Source organism: Peromyscus californicus, unplaced genomic scaffold, assembly GCF_007827085.1.
Source record: "Peromyscus californicus insignis strain IS unplaced genomic scaffold, ASM782708v3 Scaffold_16__1_contigs__length_79575227, whole genome shotgun sequence".
Lineage (NCBI taxonomy): Eukaryota > Metazoa > Chordata > Mammalia > Rodentia > Cricetidae > Peromyscus > Peromyscus californicus.
This window is the reverse complement of record NW_026294458.1, coordinates 65,928,760-65,953,957: the sequence shown is the minus strand read 5'-3', so window position 1 is coordinate 65,953,957 and position 25,198 is coordinate 65,928,760. Positions and strand designations below refer to the sequence as shown.

Below are 25,198 nucleotides of genomic sequence, written 5' to 3'. Positions count from 1 at the left end.
GAATAATGCATTGTTTCATATCAGCACAAAAATCAGGCCCAACCACCCAAAGCATAGAATTCAGTGGATCTTATTTTTGGATCCCTTTACTAGCCTGTTCATTTGAAAAACAGGTTTCAATCTTGATCTCCTTCTAAATACCCTTTGAGATGTATTTAGTGTAAACAAGCTTTGTTAGATAAAAATTTTGTTAAAGAGCTGTGTTGTTTTAACTGAGATAATCAGGTTAATCAATCGCTTCGCACATGCTACTTTTCCCCTAAAATACCAGACAGAAAAATGCTTCTGTTCATAACAGGAATTATTTCTTCACTTGAAATATTTACTTTGTAAAAGGTCAGTTGAATCTACTCATAAGTGGAATTTTAAAATGTACTATCTATCTTATTAGCGAGCATGAGTCAACATGGGTTTTTATAAATTCTGTAGCTTGAATTGACTTTTCACAAACTGAAATACACATGGCTATAGATATACCCCATGCCCCACTTAAACCCAGAAAACAAAACAAAACAAAAAAAACCAACCCTGTCTAGACATAGTTACTGTTTGATGTTTTAATTCCTGGAATATAGTCACAACATCTACCATCTCTGTTGGACAACTGCTTTAAGCCAGACACACTTCCAGAAACTTTAATTTTTCATTTAAGTCTCAACAAAAAAAAAGATCATTACTCTCTCATTGTAGACAGAGGAAAATGAGGTCCCTGAGGGAGGCTGATGACACTTCTGTGTCTCATGTCATATTGAGAGTGGCAAAGGCAGTATTGGAATAGACAGAGCTGACTTTTTCTGAGGCCTGGTTCTGTTTCGGCATTGGCTGCCTGTGCATGCCTGAGATAGCTCCAGCTTCAGGATAGCTGGCTGTTTCAGTTTTCACAGCCAAGGGGATTCCTGAAATGCAGAGCTTTTGAAGCTAACCTGAAACAGTCCCGGGCAAATCCACACTAGGTGATCACTTTGCCTGCGTGTGGCTCTTTCAGAAGTTTCTGCGCCAGCTACACCATTGGCATTGATTGGTAAGGCCTTTGTTCTTCCCAGGGAGGGTGAAGTGCAATGCATTGTCTGGAGAGTTTGTGCTGGTCACTGTCCACTTAGGGGTTTGAGCTGGCCATCTACAAGTCTATTCTGATCTTCAGCATAACTTCAGAGCTCTTTGATCAAAATGTTCAAAACATTTTTTTTTTTTTTTTGTATTCACATTACAAGACTGGTATCAAGTTTAAAAGACTATAATGTCAGATTCAGGCATATGCTTTGTGTCTGACATCACCAGTACCCCAGTGCTCTCCAGTTTGGACTGAGTGTGTGACCAGCTGCTTTGTTCCTGCCTCCCTGACTTTCCCAAAATGATGGACTGTGACCTAAATCACGGACCTGTGGCAGTACTGGCATAATGTGTAACCTCTAAGGATGTGGGGCCTACTGGATATAAATCGATTAGGTCATTGCAGGAGTGGAGGGAATCCTTAGAGGTCACACACAAAGCAGGCAGAAACAAACGCTTGTACCCTGCTACATATCTATGTTATACATATATATATACTCTAGGACCTAATCCCAGGGAAAATGGTGCAAACAACTTTTAGGCTGGGTCTTCCCACATCAATTAACATAACCAAGATAACGCCGCGGCCCCCCCCCCCCCCCCCCCGCCCCCGCCACCCCTAACCCCCAGACATGCCCACAGGTCAACCAGATCTAGATAATCTCTTTTGGAGACTCTCTTCTCACGTGATTGTAGACTGTGTCAAGTTGACAGCTAAACTAGTCGTCACATCCTCACAATGTGCTAATCAGTCTTTTGGTGGATTGGAGAATTGCTATCAGCACTCAGATGGGCAAGGACCTTGAACTTGAAGCTGGAATGCCTTTCTAGCTACAGAAACTGAGGGAAAGTGCTTTGGGTTTTTGTATTTTTTTTTTTTTTGTGGTTCTTTTCCCACGTCTAGAAATTGTTAATGATACAAAACATTGAAAGTAGCTTTGTTCTAAGAGTGTTTGCCTCCTGATTATTTAAGGTATACTTAGGCCTTCATATTTATGTGCCTTTAATCTAGTGGACTTGGGTCTCTGAAGTAGTGTGAGATTGCGAAGTAATGAGCCATGGTGGTAGTCCAAAAAGATTTACCTATTTCATGAAAGTGCTTCCATTACAGTGTGAATTTTGAGTGAGAGAAACTATCTTTGTAATTTTGCTGTCTATTACTAGCACACAATTTAGGATATGAGCCTTTTAAATAGAGCCTGATTTTTAAATCTCATGGCAGCAGTAGCTGGCTGTGCCCATTACACTATGTCCATGATTCAGAGTATTTACTGATATGGTGAATTGGCTGACCCTTGGTTAGTTAAAAAGCTGCAGTTGATTGCAGGTGGAATGGCATGGTAGGATTTACAGAAAGCATCTGGTTTACAGTTGCAGTTGAAGAGTGTAGATTTCAAAACAGGAAAATGGGGGACCAGAGAGATGGATGGCTCTGTAGGCAAAAGGGCTTGCCACACAAACCTGACAACCTGAGTGCCTTGCCCAGAGCCCACATAGTGGAGAGAGAGAACTAATTCCTGCAAGTAGTCCCCCAATCTCCACACACAAGATGTGGCGCAAGTGTGTGCAATCACATTTGTATGTGTGTGCACACACACCAATAAACAGAGGCACAAATTTGGAGTAGTCCCCATGACTCTTTTTTCTCTTTATAAATTCCTCAAATATAACATTATTAATAATTACCAGCTTTTATCGTGTTCTAAACATCATGGTAAATAAGTTAATATCTTTGTTTCTTGGATCCAAAGGTTGTGTTCAAGTCTATAAAATGCAATTAAAAATGTAAAATACTGACAAATTTTTAAGGGTATTTATTTTGGTTGAATGCTTATTTGATAGGATCTTTTGCCCAACATAAGAACAACCTTTCATTATTACACTAAGACATTGTGTGTGTGTGTGTGTGTGTGTGTGTGTATGTGTTTTGTGCACATGTGTGTGGAGGTGTGGTTGCCTGTGGGTGAATATGTGTGTAGAGGTTAATGGTGGCTCTCTTCTTCTACTTCTCCAACTTGATTTTTTTGAGACAGGGTCTCTCACTGAACCTGGAGCTCACCATTTCAGCTAGACAGGTTGACCAGAAATCCTTGGAGGATCAGCTTGCCTCTGCTCCTCAGAGATGGGGTAACAGATGTGCCTCTATAGTGCCTGGCTTTTGTGTGGGTGTTGGGAATTCAAACTCAGATCCCCATGCACTGCAAGCATTTTACCCACTGAGCCATGTTTCATGACAAAATGTTATAATGGGAATATCAATATATTTTTACTCAAAAATCACATTTCGTCTAATGTTGTTAAGGCTTCTTAGCCTCTTAAAGTAGTTTCTGGATATCTCCCAGGTTATCACATTAAGTGCAATGTGGTGATCTTGGGATATGGAGGAAATGTGTCTATAATATAGAGTATTTGGGGTCAGTGTCACTGACTCAAATACCCATCCCTGATTAGTGTTGAAGGTGCACTGATGAGAATATCAGTAAGTACTCCGAGGTGCCTATGAATAACATCACTATTCGGAGCTGATTTGATGCAAAGGCCTACTCTGCTTCCCTGATTTCCTTAAACTCTGTCTCTGAATATTGCTTTTTGATACTTGATTATCCCTTAATTCCCTGAGTGAGAGAGAACAAAATAACTATGGGAGTAAATTGAGAATTTAGTGCCACTTAAGTCCAATTTTTATAAGCCCCATCCTAAATAATTTCAGTATACATAGTTAGTGATATACAAATTTGTATCTCCTTACCAGGAACCTAGTGAAGACATTCAGTAAGTCCCACAGGAAGCATAACTGAAATGCTTCAAGAGTAAAATAGCCATTTTACAATCATAATGATGCTAGGATTTTTTACATTAATATTTGACACTTTCATACATGTACACAATACACCCCATGACCCTGTTTTATTGTTTTCCCACTCCTATAGACATCTTTCTCCCCCCTCCCATGTGAACCCTTTTAGTGACACACCTATGAAGAGAACATTACTTGTGCAGCCCCCCATCTCTCTCTCTAAGCATCACTGGGGGCTCATATATCCTACACATTTTATGCAGCAGCCAACTTCTGCTGCGCAGTTTCTACTTTCCACTCTCTATAATTTAGAAGTCTTAGTTCATTGTAACCATGCTCATGTCCATGTTCAGGAACCATGTCAAACAGCAACATCTCAGGTCTTATTTTCGTGTGCATGTCTTTTTCAGGCAGTGATAGGTGCTAGAGATTCTGTAGGGAAAAACATCACATATACAAATGCATATAAAGTGCATTTTCCCCCTTTTCTCTTTAGAATTTTGGCTCTACATACGTGCACATTATGCAATGTAGCTGTAGATTTTGAGCCTCTTAGCATCACTTGAAGCTGGAAGATGTTAGCAGTTCAAGTTCTGGAACAAAATGTAACAACAGAGAATTCATTCCCTCTACCTGAAAGAGGAGTCTGGTTTCTCTGGTTCATCAAGGTCCTGTCTGTAATCTTCCTGAGAGCCACCTTGGCAGAAGATTCCTTTTGGCTTTTGAAATGTTAGATAAAAATGCAAGGGTGAATGTTAGAAAGGATAATAACCTTGAAGGTAAGTAGGAAGAGAAGTATTTGATCCTCCCACTGTGTTTCAGGTAAATGTATATAAAAGAGGTGTGAGAGCAGCTGTAGCATGTGAAGAAAGTGGGGTTGAGGTTCAAAAGGAGCATGTGTGACAGGTAATGAAGTTTAGATGTTTCATATGGTATATAGAGAGCCACTTTAGCATCAAGATTGGAAATCAAGTTTCTTTAATGTCCCCAGCCCACTTGCATGCATTAGTGGTATGGGTATGATTCTGGCCAGTAGGAATTATATAGGGAAAAATATATTTCTAAATTAAACTTTGCTAGAAGGAAATTCTTTTATTTTTAAATTTATTATTTTGTTTTCAATGCATCCAGACACGTAGTTTCCCCTTCCTCTATGCCTACCAGCCCCTCCCTCATCTCCCCTCTCTCCCAGATCCACTCCACTTCCGTTTCCCTTCAGAAAAGAGCAGGCCTCCCAGGGATATCCACTGGACAAGGCATAATAAGGTACAATAAGACTAGGCACAAACTGTCATATCAGGGCTGGGTGAGGTAGGATGAAAAGGGTCCCAAGAGCAGGTAAAAGAGTCAGAGACACGCCCCCCACTCCCACTGTTAGGAGTCCCACAAAACACCAAGTTAACAACCATAGCGCATGTGCAGAGGACTTAGCGCAGACCCATGCAGGCTCTGTGATTGCTGCTTCAGTCTCTGAACTCCTATGAGCCCTGCTTAGTTGATGGCTGTGGGCAGTGTGTTCTCCTGGTGTCCTTGATGCCTCTGGCTCCTGTAATTCTTCCTCCCCATCTTATGTGGGGTTCCCCAACCTCCAAAAAAAGAGAGACCCGAAGGAGATCTTCAATTTGGACCTTCTCTAGAAGTTCTGGATCATCCTCTCCACCCCTTTTAAAAAAGATTTGTTTTTTTATTTGTTTATGAGTCTTTTCTGCACATGTATCTGTGTACTACAGTGAATGCAGTGCCTGTGAAGGCCAGAAGAGAGCATCAGATACTCTCCAATTGGAGTTACAGATTGTTGGGAACCATCATGTGGATGCTAGGGACTGAGCTCAGGTCCTCTGCAAGAGCAGTAAGTGCTCCTACCTGTTGAGCTCTCTCTCCAGTGTTGATTCTCTTTCTCTTTTTGTTATTAAATTATTTATCTCCATTAAATTATTTCTGAAAAGCTACCACAGTGTAATTAAGCCATTCAATCAAATGCAATCCTATCTGTTACAGGAGGTGATGAATGACTGATTTTTATTACTGAGTCTTAATTCCTTGATTAAATGGACACAATGAGTATATAGTTATAAGTTTTTCTCAATTAAAACACAAAGTGCAACTTACCAAGAACACAGTTTCCTTTAACATAGTGTATTTTAGAGTCTGGTGCATTTTGGAAGCATGATGATAAAAGTCACATGCAAAGGATGGCAAAATAGGAATGCAGATGCAACTTTATGAGTCCTGCAGGAACCTGGATTGATTATCTTTGGGAAATGGGGAGTGAAAAACCACAGCAAGCAGTACTGATAGATCACCTAGAGGTCTGGCAGACAAGGGGGTATACCAAAAGGCAATTAAAACAGTCTAATGAAGAGAAAGTGGTAGGAGCAAGAGCAAAGGGAGTATACTAATCAGGGTTTTCCAGAGAAATACAGTCAATAGGAGATTTCTAAAAAGGTTATTTTAACAAGTTGGCTCACAGAATTATAGAGGCTGGAAAATCCAAAATTTGCCATATCGATGTCCCAGTCCCTATTATGGGGCTACAAAAAGCTGGTGTCTTAATTTGAAGGCTGTCACACAGGGGAATTCTCTCCTACTTGGGAGTGGGGAAGTCAGTCTTTTATTGACACCCATCCACATCATGGACATTGTCTGCTTTGCTCTTTCTATGATTTGAGTATTAGTTTCATCCAGAAACATCTTCGTAGAAGCATCCCAAATCATGCTTCACTAAGTATCTAGGCATCTTTTGGCCCAGATAGGTTGCTCATACATTTGGTTAGTCATCATTGGAACTAACAAGAGACCTCCAGGAACTAGAAATGGTGGGAGGTTTAAACACTTAGTAAGAAAAGTGTTCAAAGAATCCATCAAGTACTTGAATTATAGAAGAAAAATGGCCTTAGATGACTTGTGGCTTTAAGGGAAGGCCACCACAAGACTTACAGCTAAGCAAGTGGTGGTGGTGGTGGTGAATACCCAGCGAGGTGAAAGACATTGTGGAAAATAAATATGGGATTCCTTTATATCTAAGCCTGAGAACAGAAGAGCTTGTTGCTGCTGTCCATGCAGTTAGCTTCTGGGGACACAGAACAAGGCTGAGATTATAAATAGCATGTGACATTGAGGTCAAATTGTACTCACTAACCATTTAAACTGCACTTTGCAAATAGTCTCTCCATTAAATTATTTCTGAAAAGCTACCACAGTGAAATTAAGCCTTTCAATCAAATGCAATCCTATCTGTTACAGGAGGTGATGAATGACTGATTTTTATTACTGAGTCTTAATTCCTTGATTAAATGGACACAATGAATATATAGTTATAAGTTTTTCTCAATTAAAACACACAGTGCAACTTATCAAGAACACAGTTTCCTTTAGCATGTATTTATGAAATGACTTAATCTCATTCTTAATTAATTTTCTCATTGAGACAATACCATCAATATAGGAAAATAGGTTATATATTATTTTAGAGAATGGAAAAGTAGTATCTCTGTATTTGGTAAAAGAAGTTGAACAAATATTTAAATAATACTTGTTTTAAGAAAAATCAAATTACTAGCTTTGTTCAGAGACTGAGTTTAAAGTTCTAGCTCAAGCCAGCATTAGGGATTAAAGTATTTCTAGCATTCGAAGATGGAGTTTGGTCTGTGGTTGGATGACCTGTGTTCCAGCTTTGATGGTACTTACTGGAGATGATTGGGGGAAAGGTCTGGCTCATTTCTGCTGTAAGAATCAATCTATGAGGCAGTATCTGGGTGTTTAGGATTCTGGCTAGTTCCTGTGGGTCACAGTTTGGCCGAAGAAGGAGCAGGCAGTTGCCTTAGTTTACTTGATGCAAAGAATGAGCTGAGGATGCTGGCCATTCCGCTTGTGGAAAAGTGACAGTGTTCCTCATGATCCTACCAATTTATCTGGCAGGTGGATAAAAACATCCGGTCAGAACTCCTACTTGGAATCCGGGATGGCTAAGTGCTTATCTGGCTCTGCCATGACTAATATTAGTTAAATGGTCTTTAAACATGTGGGTGGGACAGTCAAGGATGCAAACCAGCCAATGATCTGAATTACAGAGAGAAAAGAACGGTACTCATTCAAAGTTGGCAGCCTTGTGCATTGTTGTGAGAAGAGATTGACTCAGAACAACTGGGGCCATTTCCCAGAGGCCAAGAGGATTTGGTGGCGATACAAGAATCCTAAAGGGTGTGATAGGCCCCTAAATCAAAATGGATTTGCTCTGTAAGTGTACTTGCTAACATGTCAAGTTTTTCTGTTGTTTATTATGAGACAAGTTCTCGCCATGTAGCTCAGGCTGGCCTAAAACCTACTCTGTAACAAATGTTGGCCTCAAACATGTGGCAATTCTCCTTCCTCGCCATTGATATATGATCTGTAAACTCCAAAACCCGGGCTCTGTTAACAGATCGTTATACAGGCGCGAGTCTAGATGCAGAGAGTGATTTCTTTTAAGGATAGTGTAACCACTGATGGATTCTTAGGGACCATGTATTTCAAAATGAAAGTTGGCAGGCAGGATTGTGGGGGAGAAGAATATGGAGAATAACCATGAAATTCCAGTGATTTTCAGATATTGAAATTTAAAAAGATTTTATTTATTTATTTACTTGTTTGTTTTTATGTATATTCGTGTTTTGCTTGCATGTATATCTGTATACCATGCGCATGCAGTGTCTTTGGAAGACAGAAATAGATGTTAGATGCCTGGGAACTGGAGTTACAGGTAGTTGTGAGCTGCCGTGTGGGTACTGGGAACCAAATCCCAGTCCTCTGGAAGAACAGCCAATGCTCTTAGCTGCTGAGCCATCATTCCAGCCACAATATTAAAAATTTTACATATGATTGGAAATTTTTCTGCATGGTATTCTCTTTTTTTTTCATTTTGCTATATTTTGAAAATTTGTTTTTAATTTCATAGAATAAAAAGCCGTGATTCTTTTTGCAAGGATGTGAAAAGAATAACTTTGTGCTAGATATTAAGAATTTCTGGTAGATACTATATGTATAGTTCATAAAAGACCTCTGTATCTATCTCTGTATTTCACCCGAACACTCAAATGATATGTTAGATATACTTAAAAATCATATTAACTTCTTAAAAATTTTATTTATTTTTTAGTCTTCTCTCATATATTACACCTTGATCACAGTTTCCTATCCCTCACCTCCTCCAGCCTCTTCCTGCCCCCATCCACTCTCCCTCCATCTCCCTTCAGAAAAGAGCAGGTCTCCCAGGAACATCAACCAAACATGGCATAATATGCTACTATAAGACCAGGCATCACTTCAAGGCTGGGCAAGAAAGCCAGTAGGAGGGAAAGGGTCTACCTACCATAAGTAGGTAGAAGAGTCAGCAACTGCCTCTGTTCCCACTGTTAGGAATCCCAAAAGAACACCCAGCTACTCAGCCATAAATAACATTTATGCAGAGGACCTAGGTCAGACCCCTACTGGCTTCCTGATCTCTGCGAGCCCCATGAGTCCTGGTCAATTGATTCTGGGGGCCATGTTCTCATGATATCCCTGACCCCTGTGATTCCTTCGATCTTTCCTCCCCACCCTGGGCAGGACTCCTTGAGCTCTGCCTCTTTGGCTGTAGGGCTCTGCATCTGCTCTCATCAGTTACTGGATGAAGTCTCTCTGGTCTCTTTGATGAGGATTATGGTAGGCTCCTGTCCCAGAACACACTGCAGTCAGGACAAACTGTAAGGTGAAGATTTTGTGGCTGGGTTGCTGTCCCAATCCCTCCACTCAAGGCCTTGCCTCGTTACAGAAGAAGGCCAGTTCAGGAGTCTTTGCTAGGGTTACTCTAGTAGATTTCACAGGGTTTCCATTGCACTAGGTTTCTACCTCACCCCCCAAATGCCTCCCATTTCCTGTCATTTCCCCCAGTATCTGCGCCCCCCACAACTTGGTCCCTCGTATTCCAACCCCATCTGCCCCCAATTGACCCACGAAATCTATTCTATTTCTCCTTCCAAGGGAGATCCTTCTGTCCCCACTTAAGCCCAACTTCTTACTTAGCCTGTCTGGGTTTGTGGATGGTAACCTGATTATCTTTTACTTTACAGCAAATATCCATTTTAAGCGAGTACACACCATATTTGTCTTTCTGGGTCTGGGTTACCTTACTCAGGTTGGAAAAATCATGGTAACTTTTATTTGAGAATAGAAGTTAGAGAAAAATTTATTCATAATGCCCAATGCATCCTTTAAAACTCTCCCATTTTCTATGATTGCTAACCTATTGCTCCATAGAACACTACCACAAACTAGTCACTGAATACACCAATAACTGGCTACTCCCTTTTGAAGTTCTGTGAGTTGATGGAATTAGCTGAGTAACTCTGCCTTGTGTTATTGACTGTCAGAGGCCACTGCAAATTGGAACCTCATTTTACTGAAACACTCAAGGCAACTCATTTACAAGGTTGGCCATTGGTGCTGACTTCCAGGTGGAACTGTCACAATGTCTCAGATTTTCTTATCATGTCTCCCAAATAGGCTTTGCATAGAGGTGCAGTCCAGGGGCCTCTTGTTTGGGTGAAGGGTAATCTTACCTTTAGCCATTGTACAGAAGCCTGATTTGATTTTTCTCCACACAGATGAAGCAACCGATGTTCTATCCTGCACTTTTCTTCCTAGTGCTGAGGAACATGAAAGCATGAGATATTTGGAACGTGGGTTTGGAGAGCAACGAGATGGACATTGTTGAGGTTTGCATGGCAATGTAGTGAGTGGAGCCAAGGCTAGCCATGGATTTCTGCCAGAGTAAATTATAGGGCAGTTCCAGACAGGGCTCAGTGCAGAGGTACTGGGTGATGGCATGCAGGTTGATGGCTCTTAGCCAGTGAACTCATTTCTGGGAAGCTGGCCCCACTGGGACTTTAAGGATGCAGTCTTTTTTAGAACAACCTAGTGATAAGTGCGTACCCACATTTAAAATATCCATAAGAACCCCATCTATGGAGTCATTTAGCAAGTATTTCAAACAGTTATCCCTGTACAGAGATCAGAGGAAGGAGAAAGCTCTTTATTGGCTGTCTCGAGCTGTCCTTTGGTCTAGACGTTATTCAGCTCGTGCTGAGATGCTTTCTGTGTGTGAGCAATCATTTATTCCTTGGACTTTCTGAGCCATTGGTTGGTACAGGTTTACATCATATGGTGCACTTTTAAAATCAGTCTTCAAGTTTCTACTAATTTTTTTTGTGATATTATTATGATAAGAGTTCATCCTATTTCCTTGATTCACAGGTATAATGTGTGCTGGCCTTTGGAGAGTGCTCATAAGCACCAGAACATTCCTGAAACACCTGGAGCCAGAGGGAGTGTCAAACCCTAAATGATTCATGGTGTAGTACCTGATAGGCCAGATGTCTTTAGGGGAAGAGAAGGAAAGGGTTTGTACCTCTGAGGTTAGTCACTACCCTGTATTTTCCTAAGGCCAGAGACACACTCTTGTCTGTCATAATTTGCCCATACCAAGTTCTAAAGTACAAATGTAGATTAAATGAGCCTTCCTAAAGGGAGCGACATCATACTCCATGGGTTGTTGCTCTTTTTTTGACTGTCATAGAACGTCTATTACTTTATTTCCATGATGCCTATATATCATATAGTCAATAAAACCTGACATGGTTCAACAAAGACTCTTCTCTGATTTTAACACAGTGACACACAGGTTTTGCATATTGGGTCATCAGAATAATCTTAAAAGAAAAAAACCCATAAATGGGAAATATTTTACAGGGCCAGAAGTAAGGAAGATGGTACATTTCCTTGTGTACATACTCACATGAATGGGTATGATCACACTCAAAATGCATGCATGCCCATGTGGTTGTTCCTGGAATCAATCAGGAATTCAGAGTGAGGGCTGAGGGAGGGAATATTTCCTTGGCTTACAGAACATTGAGAAATAGAAAGCTTTTCAACGTAGGGAAGCATGGGTTGCACACAGCAGTTTCCTGACTATTCCTTGGAGAAATTAAAACCCAACAGAAAAGTAACAACATATTCTTCTAAGTTTTTTCATTTTTTTGGTCTGTCATTTGGACATGAAGAAGCAGAATAGAGAGAATTATTTTTCATTTTTTCAATTGGCAGCTTCTAAATAATCAGGGAGTAGGGGGAAAGTTGTATATTTGTTGTTATTGAGAATGGTGAGATTGTTCTGACAGAAATACCCACAGTTGGCAAGAAATGGCACCGAAGGGAATTTTGGTCTTTTGTGTCTCCTCAGTAAGCAATAATGCGGATTTCAGAAGGCTTTGTTAGGAGGAGAGATGTAAGGTGCCTGAGAAAAGTTCAGTCATTACTATGGATTCGAGAGGATCACATTTTCACAGTATGTGGAATGAAGCATAGTGTATGTTAATTTGACAAGGATTCTGGGACAGCATCCTGGATGGGGGAGGGCAGGTCTGGGTGTGATATTTTTCAGGGAGCATTTTGAATTACTAGAGGCAAAGTTGCATACATTTGAGGCTAGAGGGAGTGGGATGGAAGCATTTTGAAAACTACTGAGGGAAGGTAGAACAAAGTTTTGACTTAACAGCTTTGCTCAGAGTAAACCTTGAATGTTTTATTTCTTCATTGTATTTCACAAATACTTATGAATGCTTTCAGTCTGCTAAGAACTGCAAGCCCTTAATAAACATTGACTGTGTTAGACTCCAAGTTGGGAGGTGGAGGCTACTAATAATATTGTTATACAGGTAGGAAAACCGAGTTGGAAGGGAGAATTTGTGTAGATGATGTAAGTGGCTGTGATTTGAGTGTTTTCCCCCAGAATTCATGGAAATTAAATTGATAAATTCATGTGTTGATGATACTTGGGCATGGGACCAATGGGAAATAATTAGGGTTACCGGAGTTGTAGGGCCCCTATAGTGAGTGATACTGGTGAATTTATAAGAAGACAGAAACTCAAGTTAACAAACTTTCTGTCTCAGCATTTGATGTCCCCTGCCCTGCTATGAGGCAGCAAGATGCTAGCTAGCACATCCTCTTGGACTTCGTAGCCTCAAGAACTGTAGCCAAACACACTTCTATTCTTTATAAAGTACCAGGTATTTTGTTACAGCCACAGAATACAAGCTATGGCAGCAGCTCTCAGACTAGGTAGCTACTCCATCTCTGATCAACAGCCATGCTTCTAGACTTGATGGTTTGATTCAAACACATCCCAAATGGCAGCATCCAGAGAAGCACAATTGTTCTTACTCTGTATCTTAACTTTTACTTTAGAAAACCTAATGATAGTGACTTAGAGGTGTCTCCTGGCTGTCTTAAATGTGTCTGTGCTCATGTGTGCCATGACCTAATCCTCATCATCCATGGTAGGATGGATGGCATTTCCTTTAGTGCTCACCTGTTCATTCCTATGCAGAATGTCACTTTCATGTCACTCTCTCACTAGTTCCTATGAAAGGTGAAAAGACTTGTAGACTATCTTACGATGCTTCAGTCTACAAGAGGTGTAGAGTTTGAAACAGAGTAATCCACAAACTATAATTTAGTCATGGTTTATGGGACGCTTAGTATCTGCTAGGCACTGGGCTAAGTCCTTTTAAAGATGTGCTCATTTAACCCTTGTCTCATGCTTATGACATAGCTGCTATTATTGCCTTAAAATATAAATGAGAATGGACTGAGGATTAAAGAAGTCATCAGAAAAGATGAGAAACATTGAAAACAGAACACCAAGAACTTAGAAATAAGCAAAGCCAAGATCTGAGCCGACACACTGACTGCTCATTAGAGTCCTAGATGTGCGTTCACGGCCATAGAGTGAGGACACAACAGTCTCGTAAGCCCCTTGCACAAAGGAAGAATAGTAAAGATTGTCTAATGGATATTTTTCAGCATGTTTGCAATTATTGTGCTTTATTTTGGTTTTGTAATTTAGTTTATTAAACTTAAAAAAAATTAAAGCATATGTCTGAGGATGTAGTTCAGTTGGCAAAGCGCTTGCCTGGCATCTACCAAACACTGGCCTCAATCCCTAGGAACACATAAAATGGAACATGGAGGTACGTGTCTTTGATCCTGTATTTGGGAGGTGGAGGCTGAATGATCAGAACGCTCAAGGTCATCGTCAACTACATAGTGAGTTTGAGGTCACACTAGCTTGTGCTGCTTAAGATTTTTCTCTTCAAATAAAATATTTAAAATACTTACAGAGGGTATAAATCCTATAGTGTTGGGCTCACTGAATTTACACAAGTTGAATGCTTCTATTTATCAGCTCTTAGATCAAGTATGAAAAAAGCTGGAAGATGCAAGCATTGAGACCTGGCTTCAGATCTCCCGGAATGCCCTTGCTGGGAATAGCAACACATGCCTGTAATTCTGGTGCTGGGGAGACAGAGGTAGAACCTCTGGGATTTGCTGGCCAGCCAATCCAATTGAATAAGTAATTTCCAAGGTCAATGGTAGACTCTGTCTCAAAAAGTAAGTGGCAAACAATTCAGGAAGACACCTGATGTTGACCTCTCATGTACATGTACGTGTACACACACACACACACACACACACACACACACACACACACAAATGGAACATGGCAGGTACCCCTTTTACCACTCAAAGACCTGCTGATCCCCAAGGGTGATTGAGAACCTGGCATCTGACTATATCATTTTGCCTTCCCTTGTTTCATACTTTATAGAAATGGCATTACAGGGTTTAATATTTTGTGTGTCAAACTTCTCCCACTAAAGTTATGTTTATATGATTCATTCATATTGTTGTATGCAATTAATCTTGTTAATTTTTATTGTGCTTTTTACTGTAGCACTTTGTGTAAATGTACCATAATCCATTGGTCCATTTACTGTGGGAAGACATTTGGCTAGCTTTCTGTTTAGAGCACATTCCAATAGCTCTGCCTTACAGCTATGACCCCTGTGAACTACAGCAATGACTGAGCTGGCAAGACAGCCCCAGTGGTGCAGTGGTGGTAAAAACATCGTGAGAGTAAACAACCACTTCTAACACACATCTTTGTTGAGCCAATGTTCGTTATTTTAATTAACCACTCTTTAGACAATGCATCATAATGATTAATTAGAAGAAATCTAAAAAGAAGAAGATACTGAGTTTTGTGTGTTAAAAACTAATGTTAGAAAAACAAAACAAAACAAAACAAAACAAAAACAAACAAACAAACAAAAAAAAAAAAAGAAGAAGAGCCGGGCGGTGGTGGCGCACGCCTTTAATCCCAGCACTCGGGAGGCAGAGCCAGGCGGATCTCTGTGAATTCGAGGCCAGCCTGGACTACCAAGTGAGTCCCAGGAAAGGCGCAAAGCTACACAGAGAAACCCTGTCTCGAAAAACCAAAACCAAAAACAAAAACAAAAAAAAACAAAAAAAAAACTAATGTTAGGAGTGTGAAAATATGGTAAAGAAATGAAAGTCAGAACTCAGCTGAGGTAGCCATCATCCCTCTGCTTCATGCCCTATTGTATGAATCTGTATCTTGAAGTAAAAATAATAGATGCACTCCACAGCTCACAAATAACAGAGGGAATGATGGGTAACAGTAGCTCTTGTTAATATTTCTGTGGATGAGAATTTGATGGCAGCTCTGAGGTGAGGGACATACACAGCCCAAAACGGCATAAGGTAAACTGATCATGTGCCGTGTTAATCTGGGGGAGCGGGGCATGATTGAATTTAAGAGTGCTTAAGGCTCACCCATTCAGTTCATCATAGAACACAGAGCTGAGTGGAGTGCAGCCTAAATAATTTTGGGTAAAGGCAGTTGGTGAGAAGCCCATGACTACAGTTGTAGATAGCTCTAGTCTGACAGCTTGTGTGCCTTCACATGGAAATGGACCCCACAGTGGGAAGACAGGGCAATTTGCTTTTGATGATTTTAAACTAAGTATAGATTATTAACAGATTTTCCCCACAGAAGTTTGTATTGGAAGAGACAGTGAATATGAAAACAAAATATCTGGATACAGAGAGATTGATGAAATCCATGATCTGAGTTTTTAGACTTAGCAGATTTTTGGAAAATCACAGATTTGAAAGGATGAATATTGGGGAAAATATTCTAGGTTAGACTTGTTGAACAAATCATATCAACCTATAGCAATTTTAATTGTGAGAACAAATACATGGCCATATTTGTCAAGCTGACTAGTATATTATATATAAATAGCTCACAAAAGTAAATACTAATGTAGAAGAATATGGAGAAGGCATCTCATCTTACACAAGGAAAAGACATTGATAGAGATCTACTTTTGTCAAAATCCAAGTATGAAGGGTAGATGTTTTTATTTAAGAAAACAACAGCCCCTTAAGAATTTGTTCTTTATATTTTGAGATTATAATTATATCATTTCTCATTTCTGTTTCCTTCCTCCAAACCCCTTTTCTCCATACCCCCTTTCATATCTACGACCGCTTTTTCTTTAATTGTTGTTACTTTTATTCTATGTATATATTTATTCCTAAAAACAACCAGCTCAGTCTGTATAATGTTACTTTTATGTACAAGTTTTCAGGGCTGACTCTTTGGCATTGGATTACCATTTGTATCCTCTTTCCTATGGAAGGCTTTCCTTAGTATTCTGTAGTTCCTTGTGTAGAGTTGAGGCCTCATGAGATCTCCTCCATTCATAGCAGCATATCTGTCGGTGTCATCTTGTTCACCTCATGTTTGGACAGTCATGTTGATGAGACTTTATGTGCGTAGCTTCTGACATTCCTAGGAGGCACAATCTCACAGCAAATTCCCTGTTTCTCTGGCTCTTATCATCTTTCTACTGCCTCTCCTGCAATGATCCCCGAGCCCTGAGTGCAGGAATTGTGTTTGAAATCTATCAGTTGGGACTGGGCTCCACAACTCTACATTTAATCAGCTGTAGTTTTGTGTAATGGTCTCAATCTGTTGCAAAAAAATGTTTTCTTACTGAAGGGCGAAAACTACCCTTATCTGTGTGTATAAGCCAAATACTTAAAATATAGCTAGAAATTATGCTGGTTTAATAAAGTGGAATTGTAGGTTCTCTTCCAAGAACCATGACTTAACTAACCCTAGGTAGTTGGCTAGGTTTTCAGTACCAGGCATGATTTTGCTCTTTTTATGCAGGTCTCACACCCAATTGGGGAGCTGTTGGTTATTACCAAGGTACTTAAGTCACTGCCATACCCTTAGGGTTATCCTGCATGCTGTTCATTGTGATTCATAGGCATCATAGTTGGGCAAGACTGTTGGTTGCTTCCCTCCTTTGGAAGGTTGTATGATGCTCTTCTGGTACCATGAAAGCTAGTCCTCAGGGAGGAGATTTTCAGATCAGTTCTAAGTAAGGATCTCTGGGCCTTTTGTCTGAAGTGCATGATATCTTCAGGCACAGGAACATACATTTCATCTTGTGGGGGTGGTGTTGGTGGTGGCAACCAAGGGCAACAGCAATAGCCTATAATGTTTTGAGAGTCTCTTTGACAAACTTGATGAGCAATTCAAAAGAAGGCTTCTTATGGCTGGTGTTAAGGGACTTCATGGTCTACTTCACAGACCCTTGTTCGACCATGTCCATTGCTGGTCTATTCACAACAGCTGTGAAATGGAAACAGCCTAAATATCCTTCAACTGATGAGTGGATATTGAAAATGTAATACATATATGCAATGGAATGCTATTCAGCTGAGAAGAAAAATTAAATCTTGAAATTTGCGGGTAAATGGATGGAACCAGAAAAGATTATATTTAGTGAAGCAACCCAGATCCAGAAAGACATTGTGTGTTCTTTCTAATCGAAGCCCCTTCCTCCAAATCTTGAAATGTGAGTACATAACCTGGAGTCACTTCGGAAACCAGGAAAGTAAAAAGGGACCATTGCAAGGAGAGGGTAGGAACAATAAAATGATCTGAAGGGGAAATTGGAAAAATAGGGTGGGTTTTAATTTGGGAATGAGGAAGGAGATAAATACAGAAGGAAGAGCAAGGGGATAAAATAACAGCTAGGATGTCTGAAAAAAATCATAAGCGATCATACTACTATCTACCTAAAATACCTATAATACATGTAAGACAGTATATGAATATATACTTATATATGAATATATATATATATAGTTTAAATGAAATTTTCCACTGAGCTGGCAGTGCTCTCCCTCCCCCAAGACAACCCTTTTTGTCATTATTATTTATTTACTGCAATAATCAATAGAAAAGTACTTCCACACGCACGTACAATGTACATTAGCATAACCATCCACCCATCTTAGACTCTATTTCCTCTAACTCATGGCCACTGCTTTCAAAAATCCCCAGTAATCTCTCTTCTATTTTCAGGATGACTTTTTGGCTGTTGTCATTTCCACAGATGGGAGGGGACATGTTATCCTTGCCTTCTATCTGTGCCTGGCCTTTTCAAGCTAAATCAATATCTTCTAATTTCATCCATTTTTTTTTTCTGGGCAAATGACAAGATCTCATTCGATCTGAGCGAATAGTACCTCATTACACATGTGTGTTGCATTGTCTCCCTGCGTTCATCTGACGACAGGCACCACTCTGACTCCATATTTTAGCTGTTGTGTGTAGCTGTACGGAAACAGTACTTGGACTGGTGTATGCTGACTGTTTCTTTACCTTTGAGAAGTCAGAAAAGTCAATAAAGGTTTAGGAGAAATTCAGTATTTAGAGAAACTAAAAGTTTGTCTAACCTGCTCATTTCATAGAAATGTGCAGAGGCTAAGCCAAGCTTTTGAGTATCGTAAAAATGAGAGGAATAAAACTTATGAGGAATGCATGTTACTTATAGGAGTTTATGTGGCCGAGTGCTTGCCTAGCATGCACCAGGTTCTGGGTTTGAGCCCACTGCAAGTACTAAACTTCTGTAAGCTAAAGAAATGTATTATACATTACCTCGTCTCAGTATTTTGTTATAGGCACAGAAGCCAAACTATGATTACAGACATGCAAAAATTTCATTTAAAATAGTGAAGTAATTGACAAATTTTATAATAGAATAGTTCAGTTCTTTAGTTCAGTTCTTTGAAATATGGAGAGTTAAGAGAAAGAAGTATCGAAAAATGAAAATAAAGGCAAACACAGGAGTAAAAGGTTATTGTCCTGTTGTGGGTGATCTATCGGACATGGTAAACTAGAATTCTGGCTTAAGAACACATAGGAATCACTTATGAACCTTTATCTGTACCACGGTGTCTAATCTAGACATTTCCTGGCTTGGGCTAGCTGTGAAAATCTGGACATAGTTTAAATATATATATATATTTTTTCCACTAAACTTTTCTAGATTTCAGCTATTTCTCTAAAAAGTGCCCCTTGGCTGAACTGTGAAATGGAAGGAAAAAAAATCACCAAGACTCATAATACTTTGGCATGGGACATTGATCCATTAATGAGTATTAAGGAGTTGTGAAATTGTGTCTTAAGAATCTGTCCTCAAATATGTGGGAAAGCTCTTGCTCAGCTTACAAAGGCCTGTTCTTCTGATCCTAACTCTTTAGCAGGAAATGTATGTTCTGAATGTATCTGGCACATATGTGCATTCATGACACATAACTGGATTCTTTGAGGTCTTCAGTGGGTAAAAGAGAGAAATGATTAAAGCATCCCTGGGGAAATAAGACAAACTCTTTGAGTCAGAAAACTACCCCCAAATAGAGTGTGTTCAAAGGGACTTTTTGTCTGCATGGTGAATAAAACTATGTATTTTTTTTTCATGCAAAGCACATAGACTGTTGCAATGTAGAATTTAGCAACCCATCTCCACCGCTAGACATTGGGAAGTATTACTCCCCTTTCTTAGAACTTTCACTGTTCCCTTTTCTTCTGAAGGCTGTTGTTGTGAGTGTATGTGTCAAAAATGCTTTCTGGGCCTCAGGATAAGTCTTGGTTCATGTTATTCAAAATCGTACTGCTATGAGGACTACGTCGAAAACTAATTTATGAGTTGACATGGCCAACTGACAGAAGTGTTTTTGATTGTTTGAAGTTGCCTCACTGAGTTCCACTGCAATTCCTGTTTAAATGGTTTTCAACTTTAGCTGTATTTTGCATGAAGACTGTTCATTTGAAAACAACCAAAAAAAGTAAATTAAAAATATGAAGTAAACATTCTCTTTTTTTTTAACCTGAGGACAACAGATAACATAGCAATACAAATTATATTTCACACAATTGTTGTAATTTTTGTGCTTTAAAGGAGCATTTTCCCAATCAGCAGCATTTTAAAGTTGCATATGCCAATCACATTATTCTCAAGCCATAATAATAAGCATTTAAGTGATGTTGAAAACTGTTTCTGTTCAGAGAAGTGGCTTCTGAGGAAGAGGCCGGGCATCTTGGAAAAACCTGTGAGCATTCCTTATCTTTTCCACTTAAATCACGAATCTGAGAAAATACACTGAAATGACCTTTGAAATAACATCAGTGGATGTGAATGAATATTTAGTAATATTCAAGGAAATAATGATTATTTGAAGGAAAATGTGAAACAAAGACAGGAGAACTGTATCAAGGTTGGCTTAAGTCAGTAAAAAAATAAACATGAGAAAATAATGATAAACTCTTACAATTATTTTCTAAGGCCAGTGTTTTGCTATGTTGTTGTTGTTCAAAAGGAAAAGGCTGCTTTTGGTAGGAAACAAAACAAAATAACTCTTCTTTGTATCCCTCCTCTCGGCTTTTCTTCCTTCCTTTCCTTTCTCCTTCTCTTGATTCCAAGCTGTTGAACTTACCTGATTCACTGTGGCTAAGTATCGGGTGGTACGTGATTAGCATGACAGCCTTCCTGCCCCTATGGAGCTTGGGACCTAGTGGGAGACCACTGTGCACAGACACAAGAGAAGTCCCTGCCTTTGTAGATTTTCCTGTTCACACTGTGTTCCGTGTTTCAGTGGTCTATTGCTGTCAGAACTTTTGTATGTGAATGGTATCAATATGTGACTCAAATATTTTTTTAAAGCTTTTACCTTCATTTTGACATCTTTTCTGTTTTTTTTTCCTCTTTTTTTTTTTTTTAATGAATGAGAGGAGTAACAGTGCGAGACAACGATGCAGCTTATAATTCTTACTTGAAAGAACAGAAGACATTGGGAACTACGGCTGACTGGAGCTGCCTCTCAAGGGCACATAGGACAACTAGAGGGCATTCCCATGTACTCAGTTCCACCCCACTGCCGCCAGGGTCCATGCTGCTTCCGGGTTCTGTCAGTTCTGCCAAACTATAATGACAAAAAGCCCACAAATGCAAATTGCTGAAAACTTGACCACAAAGAGACAAGAAGGGACTGAGCAGACAAAAAGCCAAGGATGATTCTGCTTCTTTTGTTTTCACTTATTTTGACTTTGAGATGAAGATCTTGCAATAGTGCCCAGGTTCATCTAGAACTGTATAGGTCAGGCTAATCACCAACTTGTAAAGATCCTTCTGCCTCTGCCACTACCTTCCGCAGGCTAGATTTTTTTCAGGCATGTACCACCATGTCTGGGCCTGTACTTTTCACTTATGTATGTATGCATGTATGTCTGTATGGGCACACATTCATATACGTGAATGCAGGCATGAACATGCTGAGATGCCATATGGTCAGAGGACAGACAACCTTGGGTGTTGGTCTTTCCATGCACCTTGTTTGAGACTATCATTCTCTTTTACCCCCTGCCCAGCAACATTCACCAGGCTAGCTAGTCCACAAGTTTCTGGGACTTCTCCTGTTTCTGTTTCTAGTCTTCCCATAGGAGCGTTGTGATTACAGACACTTGTTATGCTCCCAAGTTTTATATAGGTTCTTCATGCTTGAACCCAGGTCTTCATGCTTGGACAGAAAACACTGAGTCACCTTCCCAGCTACCTGTATTTCTTAATACAGAGTCTCTTTTTATTTATTTATTTATTTATTTATTTATTTATTTATTTATTTATTTATCTATTTATTTATCTATTTATTTATTCATTTATTTATTTATTTAGGTGTAGCATGAATCTTAAAAGGTTCTTATTAGTAAAAACAAACCCGGGAACCAGGTATTGGGGTGAATGGCTGGAAGATCAGAGAAGCAGAACAAACTACAGTCACCTCACCTTGCCAATTCCTCAGCTGATCCTATTTCCTCAGACTGGAAGCCTCTGAGTTCTTATCCAAATGGATCTCAGCTGAACTGTGCTGCTCAAAAGCCTAAAAGCTTAACCAACTCTAGTTCCTGGTTTTCACGCCTTATATACCTTTCTGCTTTCTGCCATCACTTCCTGAGATTAAAGGCATGAGTCACCATGCCTGCCTGGCTGTTTCCAGTGTGGCCTTGAACTCACAGAGATCTGGATGGATCTCTGTCTCCCAAGTGATAGGATTAAAGGCATGTGTGCCACCATTTTCTGGCCTCTATGTCTATCTAGTGACTGTTCTGTTCTCTGATCCCAGATAAGTTTATTAGGGTGCACAATATTTGGGGAACACAATATCACCACATTTTGGTTTTTTTTGAGACAAGGTTTCTCTGTGTGATTTTGGTGCCTGTCCTGGATCTTGCTCTGTAGACAAGGCTGGCCTTGAACTCACAGAGATCTGCCTGGCTCTGCCTCCCGAGTGCTGGGATTAAAGGCGTATGCCACCGCCACCTAGCAGAGTCTCTTTTTATAAATTAAAAAAAACCCTTTGTTTAATCTTTCTGGGTGTTGCTTTTAGATCAAAGATATGGGAAGCCCTTATACTCATAAATAAATAAACTCACAATATACATTTAAAAAGATTCAAGTCTACATTTTGATAAAATATGTAATGAAGGTCAAGTATATATATATATATATATATATATATATATGTTTATATATAAAATCATAGATACATTTTAAAAAGAGAATTTGCCTTAAACAATGTAAAATCTACACATGAGAAGGTAATTAGCTGTATTTTAAAATTTAAAACAAAATGAAAAGCAGAGAACAGACGGAACTATGGCATGTAGGGAGTGAGGCCTGAAGGAAGGATACTTCTGTAGTGTTGTGCATTGAAGTCCTCTGAATGGAAAGCTTCCTTACTGTAGAAGCCCATCAGGACTCAGGAAATAAACAAAACTGTCAAGGCTAAAGCAGGGAAAACTCATAAGTCTCAGGAAGTTTTTGAAACTTATAAAACTCACAAGGTGTCTCTCCAAGTTAAGAGAGGGGAGACTACTGCCAATGAACTGCCTGTGAGTTCAAGGATTCAGCTTTTATGAACTGTCACCCACGGTGGGGTGAGCTTTTTGGTGATGCAACTTCCTTTGAGTTCTTGGTGTTCCTGTGAGCAATCCCTCACCAACTCCTGTAAGTAACCTCAATAAGCTCATGAGTCACTAAGCTAGACTAAGGTGGGATGCTTCTTTGGTTTGTTATCAGTGCCCTATCTAGGGTAAATGGATGTTTGTTCACACCTGCCAGGAAAATTCATACAACATGTAAGTTAAAATAACTTGAATATATGAAATCAATTTCTGTGGATTATGATGGGGGGTTGATTTTCCTTATCAAAGGAGATAATATTAGCACAGACCAGAAAGAAGGATATAGTATTTTTTAAAAGCAGTATTGACAAAAACAAATCTTTGGGAGTACCAAGGAGAGATGGAATTTCAATTTGGGATGAGTAGAGAGTTCACAACAATATCAACATATATATTCCTGAGGTAAAGAAAAAGTGCTAAAGAGTTTGATGGGGAAAACAATAATCTAGGATGTTGCTTGAGACTCTTGGATAATGTGTGTAGTCATTAATTTATTAAAAATATTTATTAACTTCAACTTCCTAATTTTTATCGGGCAATGTGCTTGGCTTACTAAGAGTATTGTGTGGTTTAAGATTGAACAATAGATAAGGAGTTTGAGTAGATAGGATTGGAGAAAGTTGGTTCAGGTTTTCTGATCTGTGTTTAGATTTCAGTTTTAGAAAATCTTGCTTAATGTTTGTTAATACTTTTGGATTTTATTTAAAGCATGAAAAGATGTTAAAGCAGGAGTAGAGAGTAGAACTGCTGACAATATAACTTATTAGCTTGTTTACTTGTTCATTTTAAAAATAGCTTCCTTGTCCATTACTATTCCTCTCCTGCCACCCTTATTTATCACCAAGAGAAAGACACATGACAGAGGGTGTGGGGCAAGGTCATTTGTTTAGGCTTGGGTGATGAGATAATAGCAATAAGGAAAACATTAATCCTGAGTACAGAGTTTTCTTCTAATTTTGCTTTGTTTTGTTATTTTTTGTTTTTTGCAGTACTTGTGCCAACTAAGGCAAGCACTCTGTTACTAAATTACACCCTTAGCTTCTTACTCTTGATGCTTTAGATTCTTGTTTCTAATTTTAATCATTTTTCTTTTTGTTTAGAAGTGATATGTCCAATGTTAGACTTCATTCCATTATAGAAAAAATCATAGGTACTCAGAAAGCCAAACAGAAAATAGTCTGGGATCCAGAGCAAAGGGATAGAGAAGCAGGGTGTGCCATATATCCTCACTACACAGGATTCATGGGTGGTACAGATAAGATGTTACAATGACATTAACCAACATTTGGAGGTCAGAGTCCTAGTCATTTATATAAAGTGTATAGCTGCTCCTGTGTTTCTCATTTAACACAGATTTCTCACTGATGACCTGGATATTGGAGGAATAGATGCTTAAATTGTAAGGATTCAATATTTTTTCTGTTGGTTAATCAAATGTGGGTTACCATTCCCTTAGTCTGTAGATTTAAGAATTCTAGAGCACTAAACATTATTGTGTGTCATGTCCTAGCACTTATGTGATGGAAAATACCTATCTTCCATATCCAGCAACCTGAACATAGTATTTTATTGTACTTTTGTCTCTTTTTAATTAAAATGTAACATACATGGAGTAAATCATGTGATAATATTTTAGTGTTGGGCTTATTGAAGCTTTAAATGATCTAGAAGAGAATACCTCACATTTTAAGCAGTCTTTACACTTACTTCATGTCTTTTCTCAGACAGTAACCCTCTTTGCTCAGTATCATTGATTATTTTGACTTCTACAACTCTATAACAGTTATATCTGCCTCTGAAGTGTGTATATATGGATTTGTCTTGAATGTACACATTGTGTTGACTTAATTCAATATAATGACATTGAGATTCATATATGCACTGTATTATCTTTGATTTATAAAATTCTAACATATTGTTTTATTGAATTAACATGACAATATTTATATTAATAATTTGGAGGTATTTATTATTCTATTATTACTTATTTTGAATAATGCTGTAGAACAATCCTGTTTTATACTGTGAATATGTATTACTCTCATTGGTTAGTAAAAAGCTGACAGATCAGTGGATAGGCAGGA

The 25,198-nt window shown here is 39.1% G+C and overlaps 1 protein-coding gene across 2 annotated transcripts in view; it reads left to right on the top strand.

Annotated features, from left to right (window-relative positions):
* Mrpl39 (mitochondrial ribosomal protein L39) overlaps positions 1-24,989 on the top strand; it is a 105,010-nt gene extending 80,021 nt beyond the window's left edge. For both annotated transcript variants that reach the window (XM_052741061.1, XM_052741059.1), the window contains one exon: positions 20,886-24,989. In XM_052741061.1, coding sequence (XP_052597021.1) covers positions 20,886-20,891 — 6 coding nt within the window. In that variant the 3' untranslated portion in view covers positions 20,892-24,989. The remainder of the gene's footprint in view (positions 1-20,885) is intronic.
* Positions 24,990-25,198: the final 209 nt, after the last annotated feature.